Below are 15,723 nucleotides of genomic sequence, written 5' to 3'. Positions count from 1 at the left end.
CCATTTCTCTGTGTATCTTATTAAATTTATGATGATTAATTCATAATTTCAAATCCATTAACGTTTGCAATGAGTTTATATTGTTAAATTTGGATATTAAGCTGGTGTTATTTCCAATAAAAAGACCAGAATTGTCTCTACATATAGATTCCCTCCTCCACACCGTGTGCTGCTGTATTTATGCCACAGCCGTCTAGAATGTTTTGCAAATCTATGAGCAAATATCACGTAAGTTTGGTTTGTTAAGACACGTCCAGAATAAGCAGGTAACATTTAACTTGCCCATGCTTCCATCTCACCTTGCAGTTTCTGGTTCTCACTCTCCATTCGCTGCAGCAGGATCTGCTGTAGGATGGCCTTCCTCCACAGCTCCCTCAGCTCCACTTTGCTCCTCTTCGTCCCCTCCTCTGGCACGGCTCTCATGGCTGAGTCTCCATTTCCTACCCCTGACACCTGGCCCACACATATCAGACCCCCATCTAGGCAGGGATCCACCCGCTCTGAAATGGAAAACAAAATATAGGTTTAAAAATTATAGCTTTAATTCTACAATCAAAAATAATGTGTGATCTTAGTTTGTGATTTGAGCTGCAATCGTTATGCAGCTCATTATGCAAAAATCCCAGAAGTCTGGTAACTTTCATAGGGAAACTGTTTGGATTGTGCAAAGAAGTTGTTGTGCTGTCTTTAGATGCTGTGGTGGTATTCAGCAGGATGCACGACTTAACAGTTTTCACACTAGTGATGTTGGGAGAAATCAATCTTCTTTCTATCGTTCTGGACATTTAAAAAACATCTCTAATTTGTGAAACTTTGTGCTCTCGCATCGGACCTCTGCACTGCTACAGAAATAAAATCTTATACATTTCATAGCTGGAAAAATGGAGCAAACCAGAATGTTTATGTTGCACCATAAATGTAAGTGACTGCAACTTTAAGGAAGTAGAAAACTGCACTGCTAACCATTTAATAGCTGATTTGCATCTACTTACTGACCCACCTGTGTGTGCTTTAGATCTGTCCTCTGGAGAGGGGTGGGGTTGATTTACCTGTGCATTTATTATTTAAAAAATCTATATATTTTGAGGAAAGAAAAGCTGATTCTGGGGTGAAATGTTTAAAATCAAAGAATCAAAAAATGAAAAAAATAAATAGAGTGATTTACAACTGATAGCACAAGTGAGTAAAATTTGAAGCACGAGGAAGGACACTTAAAAAAAAAAAAGTCGACTCAAAGTACTGGCTGGACCCCAACCTTCAAAATAGCCTGTGTTGTTTAGAGGAGGGACATGCCAGTTATCTAGATGGTGCCGCTTCTGTTTTAGTTCTTAAGAAAATCATGATCAGTTTGATTACCTTGGCATCCACATGCACAAACAAGCATCCGCACACACATATTTCCGTGCTAGACAGGTATGCATATTTGATCCTGATCTTTTTAAAAAGTTCTTCTGAGGAAATTAAAAAAAAATGCAAGACAGCTTTTTGAAAAAAAAAAACTTATAAAAGAAGAGAAACCTTGATGCCGAGACATAAATAGACAAACAGGATTACAACTGTGTACTCCGTGCCAATTTATGCACAGTTATCTCTTTATGTCCGAGTCAGAGAATTTCTCAGACATGCTGAAACCAGCCATCACTATAAAGAATTATAGCTCTGCAGGTAGAAGTAAACGCGCAGACTGATTCAGATGAACACACGGATTTAGATAAAAGCTATTTAGATCCTTTCAGAGATATAGAGGTATGCATTTGTTACATAAACTCAGACAGTGACACTGTTGCAACAGAACCTCTGTAAGGCGTGGGGTGTGAAAAAAACCTTCATAGCTGGAGGCTCGCCTGCATAAAAAAAATAGATAAATTGTATAGTTTTTCTCATCCTAATTTACCCTTCATTGCTAAGGCTTTGTGTATGTCTGAATACAACACAAAAACCCCTCACAACCATTCACTTCTGCAAAGCGGCACACAGGCCATTTCCTGGGCAAACAGCATTGCCAGAACTTTGTTGAACACACACAAAACATACAAAGTGGGTCAACAAGACAGGTGCTTTCCTCTGGCGCTGTCTGTGTGTGGACTGTCAACATGACCTTGAAGTACCACCATCCCATGCCAACACACACTCTCTAGACACACCCATGAGCTCACAAAAACACACCCAACTCAACCAAAACATAGCGCTGCGTTCAGCCAGCACAAAGTCCTTTGTAATGACCCGCTAAAAGCTCTGTTTTTCCCACTGCTGACTCAAAACTAAATGTTTGGTTCAGATCTTTTTATTTCTGCAGACAGATGTCTTCCCTGCTCCTTACTGGTTTCATTAGAGGAGGGAAGCGTAATGAACAGAAAACAGGCACGCTCTCCCTACTCCCTAATGAACAGCAGTGGGATGGCAGATAAAAAGGACACAATAGTCCCACATTCCCCAACGTACTCACTAGATAAAGTTACCACCCCAGAAAAAATCCTGCGTGGGTGTGAATGGTGGTGAAGACATGGGGAGGACATTTAAAGTCACGACTAGACCTGCAGAAAACAACCCTCATATTGGTATAAATGTTTTTATGGCTGCATTAGAGGAGGTGATCATTTCATAAACCACAACATTTATAGTTGTGATTAATGTTAAAGTCATCATGCGTAGAAATGAAAATTGCTGATGTATCCCAGTAGTAACATAAAGGCACTGCAGGAAGTGGTGGGATTTTTACACAGTGACTCATGCAATAAATAATGTTTTTTCCATCATGTAAGAATTAGAAGTGAACATTTTAATTATGCTTCATGGATATTTTAGGTAAATATCTGGTTGGGAAAAGAGAAAGCTGTCTAAAGAGTGTGAGGTAGCCATGTTAGCAGGGTTAGCTATAGGGAACAGCAGAGATTTACAAATATTTTGCTGGCTGTAAAAATATACTAATTCAAACAGGGGATATGAATTGTTTTTCTGTGTTGCCAGTACAAGGTGGAAGAATTGCACAAAATAATACATTCTGCTGGAGAATCAATGTGATAAATGAATGTCAATATTCTTACTACCCACTCTGTTCAAGTTTTCAGTCTTTCCATTGTAATGGCCTAATTCAAGCCATTGCATTTTTTTTCTATACCGCCTGATGAGTAAGCGCACAGTACATAACTGCTACCAGATCGCCATGACAACAGTTTTGGAGCAGAAGTTGTTAGCTCTGGAGGAAGGCAAACATTTTATTATTTTCAGTCTCTGTGGTGATAGAAAACTGTGATTTCTACACCTCTGACATGCGAGAGCAAGACTTAAAGCAGACAACAGGAAGGTTGTATATTTTACAGCAAAGTTTCTGTTTTAGCCTTTTGATATTTTTTTGTGTTTGGACAGTGGGATTGGACAATATCAGGAGCGCATGAAAATGTTACACTAATACATTGGAATCACAATATCAATTACAAAACCTTCTTTGGATTATCACAAAGCTCCCAAGACTCTCTCTGAGCATACGATACTACCAAAAACATCTAGCGAGGAGATTCTCTAATAAATAACTCTTAAGCAAAACTGAAAAACAAAAATCTGGATTATTTAACCTCGGACAGTCATGGCTCCACCAGAATGTGCATGAAGCAGCAGAATCCCATCCCTTCTTGTTGTCATAATTACATGGTTGTGACTTACTTGTAGTTACCGTGTTTGTTTGGTAAACACACAACTAACGTGAAAAGATCAACACCACGGTCTTTGGCATCTCTAGCGGGCATAAAAAAGTGCTTAAATGGGCTATTTTTGTTGTAAAAACAATATTTTTGGCAATGTGCAAATTCAAGCAGTTAGAGATGACAAAACCTGTCACTGTCCAGCTACTTAAAAGGTGAAGGTAATTTTATTTATATAGCACATTTTCAGCAACAAGATAGTACAAAGTGCTTATACCAAACTCAGCTTAACAACATCAACTCAATGGCTTGAGCTGCCAAAATCTATTTTTTTTAATAAAAACATAGGATTTAATATTATGCAAGCCAAAGAGTAATAAGTTTAGTGTTTATAAGGATGATCTGCATACATTTCATTGTGAACAAATTCTGCGACAGGTGATTGATATTGCATGATATTAAACAAATTACTTGCTTAAAATTAAGAGAAATACTTTAACAGAACAGTGCTGAAGTAGCCTGGGGTTTGACAGTGCTGTCAAATGTTCTGCCTGACTGAAAAATACAAGACAGAACTGTTGACTTAACCGTTCACAGCTTAGAAACACAAATCACCTGTCAGCATATTTGTTTACAAAAAAACGTATGCAAGTCATCCTTGGAGACACTAAACCTGTGTCATTTGTTGGGTTGCATGTTTGCAACTCTTTGTTTTGATTATTTTAAGCATAAATTGTGCATAGAAAAATACATTTTCACAGCTCAAGTAGTCAAAAGATTAATGTTCTTGTAAGGAATACATACAGGGTTCTTTTGCAGTTTGGAAAAGTGGAGTTTGAGAATAAGGAAGGGATAAAAGAAACATGTATGGAAAACTGGCAATTTTTATACTTGATTCTTTATTTTATTTTCTGAAAGATAATTTCTTTCATCAAATTGAGATTTTTAATACTTTCAACATATGCTTTCAATTTTAACCCTCGTTAAAAAGAGAGAAAAGAGCAGAAGCTGATGAATAAATTTGATTATCTGGGATTTGAGATTTGAACATGTGTGCCCTGCAGGGTATCACGATAATCCTATAATTCATATAAACCTTTCAGATATTAAGTGTAAGCTGCTGGTTAGTCTCAGCTTTATCCACTCTAAGAAGAGCTTTGTTATTAAATGCGCTGGGTTTATTCAAGAGTACGAGTCTGATTAATGTTTCCTGTAATTTTCCAAATGGAAATTTTAACCGGTCAAAGAGCATGCAGTCCTTTACACCAGTACTGCAGGACAAAGTACCAAAATAGTAGAAACTGTGCTGCTTTATGAATTATATACTAGGAATGGGTATTAGAATATAATTTATTTTGATTGAGTAGGTAAAAATAATTAATACTGTTAAGAATTTTGATTTATTGTGCAAACTATCAAATATAATTGATGATGTTTGCTAACGTCAAAGTGACCAAAAACTGGGTCGGATTGTTATTTTTAACTTACGAATTAATTTGTCCACTTTTGTTTTTTATTAAAATTTTTTTTTTGCTTTAACAAACATAAAAAAATGGGACAATAGTTGTGGAGGTACGATTCGTGCCTGTTTCTATAAGTGATGATTTAAATATATTTTCTATCATTTGTTTCTAGTCTACAGGGAACTTTGGTTCTGATACTTCAGCAGGTTAGGTCTATGTACGAGCAGAAAATTGCTCTGAGTTCTTTTGGTTCCATAAAGTCTCTTAACGTGTTACCTTACCTTACAATAGTGTAAAAAATATCATCTGTGCATTTAATATCTCATGAAGGATTTTGTGTAGTACGGAAAAGTCTCCAGTAAAGATGAAAAAAAGACCTTCATTAATTTGAACAAAAGGGTGACACAGAGTGGAAAAGTTTTGTCACTGCAGCCTGCATGTGCTGCTTCTTTCTCCTACCGTTTTGGCTAACATTTTTAGACTGAAAACGAGTTGATTTTACAACTAAATAAAAAATACTGTCTACATCATGAAAATAAACAAATTACATTGGGGGAAAAAAAGAGGACATTTATTAAATATTGTGAGTTCCTACCCGTGGGGTCTGTGCCTTTCTGAGGAGTAGCAACCCGCAGGAAGATCTGCTGCCTCCACGAGTGTCTGTGGTTTCGCAGTGGACTTTCACCGGCCACACAAGCTGCTCTTGATGTAGAGAGAGCAGCAACATCCCTGAAAGAACAAACACACAAGTGTGGTTACAGATGGAAACATAAGCTGTCATTATGTAAGACAGGATAAAACATTACGGTTTACACATGTATGAGTTATACAAGAGAAGGGATTCATGGAGCACTTGGCACACCCATATAGATATGATGATTCTGTGTACATGTGTACCTGCTTTTTGGCTCGGGACAATCGTTCTCTTGGACAGGAGCCAGAAATTGAAATTTCAGAAAGTTAGGGACAGAGGAGGAGGAGTGCAGACGGGCACGGAGACCACCCAGAGGACTGAGATGGAGGTGATGGAGCAGGAGGCAAAACACAGATGAGAAAAGGAAAACATGGACCCACTTCACACAAAGATATGTTGCATGAAATCATTTAAAGAAACAGTTAATGAAATGATACTGCAGAGAGGTAAACTGAAAACCACACTCTCACCTTCTTTTATTGAAACGGGCTCCAGCAGAAGGTGAGGAAGGATGATGGAGGAGAAGAGGAGAATGGCATGAAGGAAAGGGAGGAAGAGGAGGAAGGGTGGAGTCGGTTGGGAGATTTCTGAAAATTGGTGCAAATAAAGAAGGAATAAAACAGAAGAGAGTCATAGACTTTGGCCCTTTTAACTTAACAGAAAAAAAATTTAGAATTTGGAAAAAGGAAGATGATATGAAGAGTTTCAAACCTACTTTTGATAAACAGTTTGTTTTAATATTTATGTAAGTAAAAATAAGTAATCAAACATTTAGGGTAATCCCATTTCATAGAATACATAAAGATGATTTCCAATTTGTAAATGTGTTGTAATGCAAACAGACTGGACATCAAGTTCAAAGTTTATTAGGAAATAAAAATGTGATGCAAGATACTTAAAAAATGTAGATACTACAATTTATTTAAAATATATTTATACTCTACTGCCAATATAAACCTCAAACATATGATAGTTGAAGTATAATGATGATTAACTTTTACAGCAAATATATTTCAGTTTTAGAAATTAGCTTGTAATTCATAAAACATCAGAATACAATGAAGTGGACATGAAACAGTTTCTTCTGTTATTTTGGTAATTTATATTAAAAATTTGATTTTATTTTTTTTTTGTCAGAACTGAAAACATCTAAATATACCAAATATGCAATCTAATGACATTCTGATAGTAAAATATTATAAATTGAAAATTTCAGTTCTGCAATTTAGTATACTACATGTTACTAAATTGTAGTATACTAACTTCAAGCCAGGTTTTACACTAATTACTGTCCCAGTAAAGATATGTTAACTGAGAAAATTTGAACAGTTTTGAGATTGAGCCTAGAAACTTCCTGCTCTGAAGGACTAGGAAGTCGTGGCCCATTGACTCTACACCACAGAAAAAAAAGGAAGAGGTGAAATGTTGTGCAGTTGCTTTGTTAGTGTGATATATCTTCAAGCAGGTTTTACAAGTAAAAAAGAAAAGAGGAAATGGGTTAGCAGCAGTTTCAGGGGGAAAAAAGGTGCAGCTGATGACTAAAGTCAAGAGGTCGTGTTATGCCTGCCCTATACTCAGATACAGTGGAGAAAAGAAATATTTGACGCACCGTTTACAAATCATTCAATTTGATTTTCTGAAATTTTTTTGCTTTGTATCTCATAGTTGAGGAGTACCTTCAAAGAAAATTACAGACGTCTTCATTCTTAGAAAGAGGAAACTTGGAGATGTATTAAACACTTAATCATCCCACTTCCTAATAATATCAAAATGTAATTGTTGCTGTTAAACCTAAGGTCATTAAGTTTAGTTTGACACAGTGTATAGATAAACCAAAACAATGCTGAAGAACAAGTCTAGTTGGCTGAACAAATTCCAAACAAATTCTAATCTCTGCTTATCGTGCTTCCAAACAGCAGTAAAAGAAACCAAAACAAAACAAAATGGACAGATTGATGCATACTTAGCCAGCTGGTTTTGCAATGCTTACCTTAGTTGTTCAGGTTTTTCCTGGCTAATACCAATTTATGGTCATCTTTAAAGCTGGGCGCCTTCTTTAAGTTTCTTTTACACATATTTATGGTTTCTATATAAAAATATGAACTTCTTACTTGCTTTGGTGAGGATTGTCTGTGCTCACAGAGTAGTGTCGCACGAGCTTGGGCTTCGTAGCTGCACTCAGTTCCTGTGGTGAATGAGTCTGCATGTATAGGGGGGAGTCCTCGAGCACTGACGACGGGGTGGGGGAATGACTGAAGGTGCTGGCCCGTCGGCGGAAGCCCTGCGGCTCGGGATCACCAGGTAGAGAGGAGGACGACGAAGTCAGAGGAATAGACGAGTCAAGAAGCTTCAAGTCTCCAGTGGAGTTGTGGCCTCTGAGAAGATGACAAAGAAAGGCGGCAGAGATAAATAGATGGCATGGGCACTAAAGTTAGCTTTCATATGTTTTAGTAAGCATATGAAGCTAAAAAATTGTTTAAGATAATCACCAAGTAGCAAATAGAAGTTAGTTCACACATATGAGCAAAATGCATCAAACTACATGTAATAAACATTACAAATGACCAAACTTTAGCCTTCATGTGGGTTTACCTGAGTGGGCTGGTGGGTCGTAGATGAGGTGAGGGAGTTATGGGGTCCTCGAAGCACGGCTGACCTCTGCTACTGTTGACAGCACCAGAAGAAGAGCTGCTCTCACTTCCCTGACTGTTCTCCCTCTGAGGTTTGGCTTTGTTGCTCCCCTACAAAAACCACAAATGAGACGTTCTAGACATTACTTTAACTACGTTCATCAGTTCACACCTGCTATGAATCTCTAAAGGCATATTATGAATTTATGCACTCATTTAGAAGAATAACACATATAAGACAGATCACAAGATCAAACATCACCTTAGCATTATTTCAAAACTCTGGATTAGATTCAGAAGACTAGAAGAAAAATTGTAGATGCACCAATCAGGCGTTTCCTGGTCAATGAAGATTTCCACGCTTCTCTGAGGTTGTTTCTAGTTTTGATTAATTTTATTTTAAAGTTTATTAAAATGGTAAAAGAGCATTTATATAGAAAAAAGGGTCATGTTCATAGCTTAAAGTGTATTATCTGTTAGGAAAGAAAACATTATAAGTGCATACTTGTCCAAAACAGCTTTCTAAATGAGGTCGAATATAATTTAGTACCTTCCAGATGCCTTCTAAGGACTCGGTAAGAGAGCGCTTCGCTCTGGACTTGAACTGCTCCAGCCGCTGCCGACTGCTGCTCTGCTGTTGTGTCTCCTGAGATGCAGGAGCTGCATCTTCAGAAACCTGCACACACAGCATGGATCAAACAAACATGGACCACGAAAAAAACAAACTCTCATCATGGTCAGTTAAAATAGGAAGGTCCAAATTAGGATTGTACCAATCCAAAATGCTGCTCATAACATCAGGAAAATGAATTTGGAGGTGTGCAGGTCATACCTGTTTGCTGTTGTCAAGAGAAGAGTGCTGATGAGTCTTCTGTTTTTCCTCATACATATTCCTTAGGGAAGCCATCACTAGTTCATTTTCTTCCTGATCGCTCTTAGGACGAGCCCGCTGAACACACAAGAGCAAAATACAGATTTAAAGTTACATAGAGTAATGTTTTATAAACCATAGGAAGTATTTAGTTTAGGCATTTAAGCAGAGTTTTTTGATCTGAGTAAAACAGCAGGAATAAAAAACACTGAACATTCAATGACATTGTTATGGGGAAAATATAAATCAAAACAGGATTCATTTCCTTTTTTCCTTCAGCTTGGTTGCAAAAGATGATTAAAGCAATAGGCTGTTTTTTGTTACATATTTACATGATCACCATGTAATTGATACTAAGATAGAAGCACCATGCTAACCAAGAACATGTGGTTTATTTGGCAATTCTGACTGAAACCATTTCTGCTTGACAAGCAGAAACACAAGATGGATGAGTGTTTTCTCTATTTTTGGTCCCCAGCACAACTACAATGTTTACAGATATTTAAACCTCACATTATCACATTACAAACACAAATTTCTGTATCTTATTGGAGACTTCATATGGCATACAGCACAAAATAATGCATAACTGTAAAGCACACAGAAAATGATACACATTTCCAAAAGGTTAAAGCAGTGGTCCCCAACACCCGGGCCGCGGACCGGTACCAGTCCGTGGACCAATTGGTACCGGGCCGCGCAAGAAATAATTAAATATTTCCATGTTATGTATTGAGTCTGGAGGGTCTTTTATTTTGAAAATCCTTTAACCGGATTCTGTTGGTTACGTCTTGCGCGGCAACATTGAGCCCACAAACAGCATCGGTTTCGGTCTCCTCCCTATGCACGCGCACCTCCCTCCCCCGTTCTGCAGCAAATTTGTGAAGTCGTAACCGGTCCGCGGTACTAAAAAGGTTAGAGACCACTGGGTTAAAGCATTCAGAAAGCATTCAGGAAGCATTAGAACCATTTTCTCTCATATCTCAACAAAAAATCCTGGATAAAGACTTGACTTCAGAAGTCATTTAACATCAGAATAAATCCAGCTTAGATGGTTGCTAGAGAACATTAGTGAACAAGCAGCATCACGAAGAGCAAGAAACACAGCAGACAGGTTAGGGATCCGTTTAAATTGGAGGAGTCTAAAACAGGATTATGTTATAAAATAATACCCCAAGCTTTACATCTCTTAAAAAGCATTGTTCAATCTACCAATAAAAAATGGAATACACAATGTTGAGACGTTTGCTCCAGACACGCACCATACATGCACGCACACACATCTACGGACACAAAGATTCTGCACAAAAGCCTTTTGTTTCATACGGACACTTTCTGTAGAAACGAAACTTAACTTTAGCTCATCGTCTGACAACTAGGCAGTGACGTAACACACCAGCAGACCAGGAGGCGGACTTTAGGATATAAGCAAGGTGTCTTCCGTTTTTGAGCAGATGCTGTATAGATTCGGGCCTTTACACTTGACATCCACATAAGCCTGTAAGGGTAAGCGTCTCTTTCTTTTTAGCGCTAAAAAGAATAAAATAAGTAAACTCTGATTGTTCTGTGTTGGCTGATTTCCTGTTCGTGTGCTCACACGTTTTGGGTCCGTCGAGCTTAATTCACAACAACAACCACAAAAATACTAAGACATGAGTTGCTGGACAAGGCTATTGTCCTGAAGTTTTGGACTTTTGCTTTGGAGGCTGAACCAACACTCGGCTGCCAAACCGGAGACTGGAATTACAAGCGCCACTTCAGGCAAAGTTTTGAAATCAGGGAATATTTCTCTAAGTGAAATAATCAGAAGACGGCCAGATTCTTTGAACGAGGGGCTTGATCCCACAAGCACTCGCTTCAGAGGGAAGAAAATCCTGCTGCATGTTCTGCTTGTGCGTTCGTGGTCCAGCTGCACCAAACTGTGACCCTTAACTCTTCAACACGCCGTCAGCTCCTGGATATTGGGATGATTTAGTAAGGTATCCAGTTCGGAAATAATGGCCAAATGGGATTTTTTTTCTTCCTGATTGATTTAGTTACCTACGTAGTGTACAATGTACAAAGTTGAAAATGTCCAAGTGGTCTGGCTTGTGAATTGCAATTTGTCAAAATGACAAATGACCTTCAGATTTTTTGGTCACCATTTTAAAAATACAATCAAAGACAGAAAATATTCGGTTAACCTCTAAGAGGTTACAAAAGGCTAGAGATGGAGGGCGGTGCTTCACCTTCAAGCAGCACACTGACACTAAGCAAACAGCCAGAGCTACAATGTTGCGTTGTACATCAAAGCATATTCACATTTTAAAATGACCAAGTCAATGTCTAGACCTAAATTAGAATCTAAAACGTCTTGATTCATTGTGGCTGATAACAAATCAGTGAAATATATCACACATTTTTTTTAAAAGCTTCTCTTCCATTTCACAATTATGCACCACTTTCTGTTGGTCCATAACACTACATTGTGTGGTTTTATTGTGTAAACAGTCAAATTGGTATGAATACTTCTGCTCCCTTATAATGTATCAATCCCATTGAGCAGTTCTTGATGTAGTTCATCCAGATCACCAGCAGATGTCAGCTGTGCCACAGAGAAATGAGGATCCACATTCCTCTACAGTTGAACTCTTATAACCTGTCTTGCTGCTACTGTTAAACATGTGACATAATCACAGGAAAGACTAAAAATTGTGTTGAAATGGATGTTATCAAACAATTTCAATGATTTTTTAGCCAAAAACAGTTCAAAGTTAAAAGCATAAATCAATTGAAGCTAGTAAGCATGCAGCACTGGTTGGCTGAAATATTCTAATAATGTATGATGTGTGTGTGTGTGTGTGTGTGTGTGTGTGTGTGTGTGTGTGTAACCCCACACTTGATTGAGTCATGATAAACAACCTGCCGACTGACTGGTTTGTGTTCTCGCTACAACATGTCCTTCAGATTCACAGACACCTTACCATAGTGTTTTCAAAGACTGAAGCCTGCTCATCATTGTCTAAAGTGGCCAAGTGCTTCTGAAGCTCTAGCTTTGTTTTGGAAGGGTGCAAACCTGCAAAAGAATAAACGGTATGAGAAAGCGTCTTTTTATTTCAGATTTGTTGTGCATTTAAAATGTTTGGCTCTTCATGGTTTGTATCTATCAAATATAATTGAATACATTGCTTAAATACATATTTGCTACCTTCTATTCTCTCACACAGCCTGTGGAGTTGCTGAACGGGGCAGCTGTCACACTGCTGGCTCTGGGTCTTTGCGTTCTGCTGTAGGGCAGCCACAGAGAACGCCTGCTTCAAAGTCAACATGATCTCATCCACCTACAACATCAACACAGACGACCTTTATACCACTCTTTCATACGTTTGACAAATGATGTATTAAAATATAATTGTGTACAATCAATTCATTTCTGAAAACAGAAGATCTGAGTTTTGTTGATGTGAACAGAAAACCCCCCACCAGAAATTAGCCTAAAAAAGTGAAATTAAAATAAATACTGTACAGATAGCACAGTATTTACTACTGTACTATCAATATACAATATATTGTATATTGGATATTGTATACAATACAATATCAATATATTGTAACAATATATTTTACAACTATATTTGAAACCCTGAATGATGTGTCACTGCATAACTAGCTAAAAAAGATATATTATCAAAGGTAATTGATTATTTGTGTTAGAAAGCAGAAATGAAGGATCTAAATAAAGACTTCCTTACCAATGATTCATCAGTGCACTGGAAGACATAGCACACAAAATGGCAGCTTCCGCCTTCTGCCATTTCTCTGCAAATGAAGCCAAAGTGATCGACATGACGAATTCCCTGGAAAGAGATGGAAGCAAAACTTATTTCAAATGAAACACAGACCCAATGTGGCACATTTGGGTAAAAACTCTGCTTCTTACCTGAGAGCAAAATGAGATTTCTCGGAAACTCTTTTCTATGGCAACTTTCTTAGTGTCTGGACTGACCAAGAAGATCTGGGACTTGCCCACCTAATAAGAAAAAACACAGAAAAATATTTTAGTGTGCATAAGTAGGGTATTGTGTAAATGCTAAAGAGTTGAAACCAGACATATACATATGTACACTGTACAGTGAACCCTCGCTATATCGCGGTTCACCTTTCACGGTCTCGCTGCTTCACGGATTTGCATCGTGCATTGTGTTCTGCATTCTGATTGGCTAAACAGTCTCTCCGCTTCTTCTCTACCTGTGTGTCAACAACGTTGCGGTTTAATATGTACACGTACGTAAAACAGCTTGCCATATTTAACATAATCGATGGTGGCATGTCGGTCTATAAGAATCTTTTTGCCCAGAAGAAAAAAGAGCGACAACAGCTACCGATAACTATGTTCTTCTCTCGAATAAAACACACCTGCACCGCGGGCTTTAGAAGAAGAAAAAACCGCTACAGAGCGGAGTCAGGATGCAGCGGCTCAGTCAGAAGAGCAGTGAAATACAGGTGAGTCACTATTTGTCCTACTTACTTTGTCCTACAGTACTTTGTTTTGTTTTTTTTCATAATCATTTTTTATTTTCTCCCGTTCTAATCCAATGACTCAGGTCGCAGTGGGGCGGCGCTGATCTCCGCAATTCAGGCACGGGAATCCGCCTTCAGTTCGTATTAAAATTATTATTTTACAGTACAGTAGTTATTTGTAATTAAAAAAAAGTTTATACAGTACTTTTTATTTGTTAAGCAAATGTCTGGGCCTGTAAAAAGGTTTTGTTCTTTGGTTTCAATGTATTATGGAGTATTTTATTGTATAATAATTGTAAAAAAAATAAAGGTTACTACTTCGTGGATTTCGCCTACCACGGGTTCTTTTCGGAACGTAACCCCCACGAAAAACGAGGGTTCACTGTATACACATTAAATTTGTCTCTTTTTCTGGTTTTCAGGAAAAGCCCTAAACTTTTCTATTAGCTAAATGCAAGAATAATGAGAGAAGAAGTGTAAATATATTTGTTAGGATAACCTTTAGACTTCAACACCTGGGCCAAATGTTTTTTAGTATCCTTCCATAAACATTTCACAACACCTAGCTGGAATTTTGGTCTATTCCTCTTCACAGTTCTGTCAAGTAAACTCCCTCACACTCTCTCACACACCACACCTTTCTATGGTCACACATTTCCAACTGTGCTGAAATCATGGCCTCTCCAAAACACTGACTTTTTTTTTTTTTTTACTTTAAGCCACTTTGAGCACAAGCTTTATCTTTGTGACTCATTTCTGAAACTGTTGCTTCTATATTTTCATACAACGTTCTTTCATCTAGGGTGGGAATTTATCGTATCACTTATCATGAGAAAAAAAAACCTCATCACCACAATGAGAATTTTGATTTATTACGTCAACCACAAAGTTCTTTTCACTTTTGTCGGAAACCCATAAATTTGCCATTTTTAAAATTTTTCCATTGAGCATCAAAAAATGTACAAAAAAATCCTAAAATATGATTAAATGCACTTACTGTGCTGAGGTTATTTTTGTCTGATGCTAAAATGTATTTGATAATTTGAAACATGCAAATGTGAAAAAAAGTGAAAATATAAGAAATCTGTAACAAGCAAATAATTTTTCACAGTACTATAAAATGATCTTAACAGATATGGAAATTGAGCCTGCAGACTTGTGGAGTTCTGCAGTTCTTGCTCTGACATCTTGGCTGACATTTAATTTTCCATGATGTCACATAAGAAGGCAATTTGTCACACAATTCACATGAATCTAAAGAGCAGAAACCTCCCTATAGATCGTTCTATATGGACTCTAGAGCCTGACCTAAGTCAGTGACTTTGGGACAAAAAGTAAAAGTAAAAAATACATTTTTTGCTAAATTTTCTAATGACATTGTTTGTCCTCCTCCTCCAGTTTCCTTCTCTATTAAACTTTATTCCCATACTGAGACTGTTCCTAATTTAATAATTTGATCAGCTTGTTCAAACCTGGGCCAAAAAAGGAAGTAGTGACGTCACACAATGAGATCAGGCTGTGGCAGCAGAAGGGTGAATCATGAATGTCAATAAGAAGAAGTATGATATGTGCTGAACTGGGCAGTACTACGATGATTCCTCTGCCAGTGATGACCATTTCCTATCTGGAATACAGTCTGGAAAATCCATGCTAGCATAATACCGGAGGAAGCAAGTAAAGGTCAGGCAGAGGAGTGTTGCTTTGGCAGATTTGAGCACCAGTCAGCATTTGTTCCTGCTGAGTCGGTATTATTTTCTATCATGTTTTTGTTCTTTGCCACTTATTTTCTATCAAATCAAACTGAGTTCACAGAATCCAAACTCTTAAATGTTACAAAAATCCTCTCAGAAACGTGTTACAAGCATATGACTTGTATGGAGTCAACTTGGAAAACTAGAAATATGTTGGGGGGGTTTCCATCAGCAAC

The 15,723-nt window shown here is 37.7% G+C and overlaps 1 protein-coding gene across 6 annotated transcripts in view; it reads right to left on the bottom strand.

Moving 5' to 3' along the window:
* Nucleotides 1-15,723, bottom strand: part of tbc1d1 (TBC1 (tre-2/USP6, BUB2, cdc16) domain family, member 1) — a 55,380-nt gene that overhangs the window by 18,492 nt on the left and 21,165 nt on the right. For 4 of the 6 annotated variants that reach the window (XM_028019277.1, XM_028019278.1, XM_028019279.1 and 1 more), the window contains 12 exons: nt 13,216-13,305; nt 13,028-13,132; nt 12,484-12,616; nt 12,260-12,351; nt 9,258-9,374; nt 8,976-9,101; nt 8,388-8,536; nt 7,907-8,170; nt 6,266-6,382; nt 5,999-6,112; nt 5,697-5,830; nt 300-500 (listed from right to left, as the gene is read on the bottom strand). In XM_028019277.1, the coding sequence (XP_027875078.1) occupies nt 300-500; nt 5,697-5,830; nt 5,999-6,112; nt 6,266-6,382; nt 7,907-8,170; nt 8,388-8,536; nt 8,976-9,101; nt 9,258-9,374; nt 12,260-12,351; nt 12,484-12,616; nt 13,028-13,132; nt 13,216-13,305 (1,642 nt within the window). The remainder of the gene's footprint in view (nt 1-299; nt 501-5,696; nt 5,831-5,998; nt 6,113-6,265; nt 6,383-7,906; nt 8,171-8,387; nt 8,537-8,975; nt 9,102-9,257; nt 9,375-12,259; nt 12,352-12,483; nt 12,617-13,027; nt 13,133-13,215; nt 13,306-15,723) is intronic. The other 2 variants (XM_028019280.1, XM_028019281.1) reach the window with 2 other exon arrangements.

Source organism: Xiphophorus couchianus, chromosome 5, assembly GCF_001444195.1.
Source record: "Xiphophorus couchianus chromosome 5, X_couchianus-1.0, whole genome shotgun sequence".
NCBI classification, from domain to species: Eukaryota; Metazoa; Chordata; class Actinopteri; order Cyprinodontiformes; family Poeciliidae; genus Xiphophorus; species Xiphophorus couchianus.
This window is presented reverse-complemented; position numbering and strand designations above follow the sequence as displayed.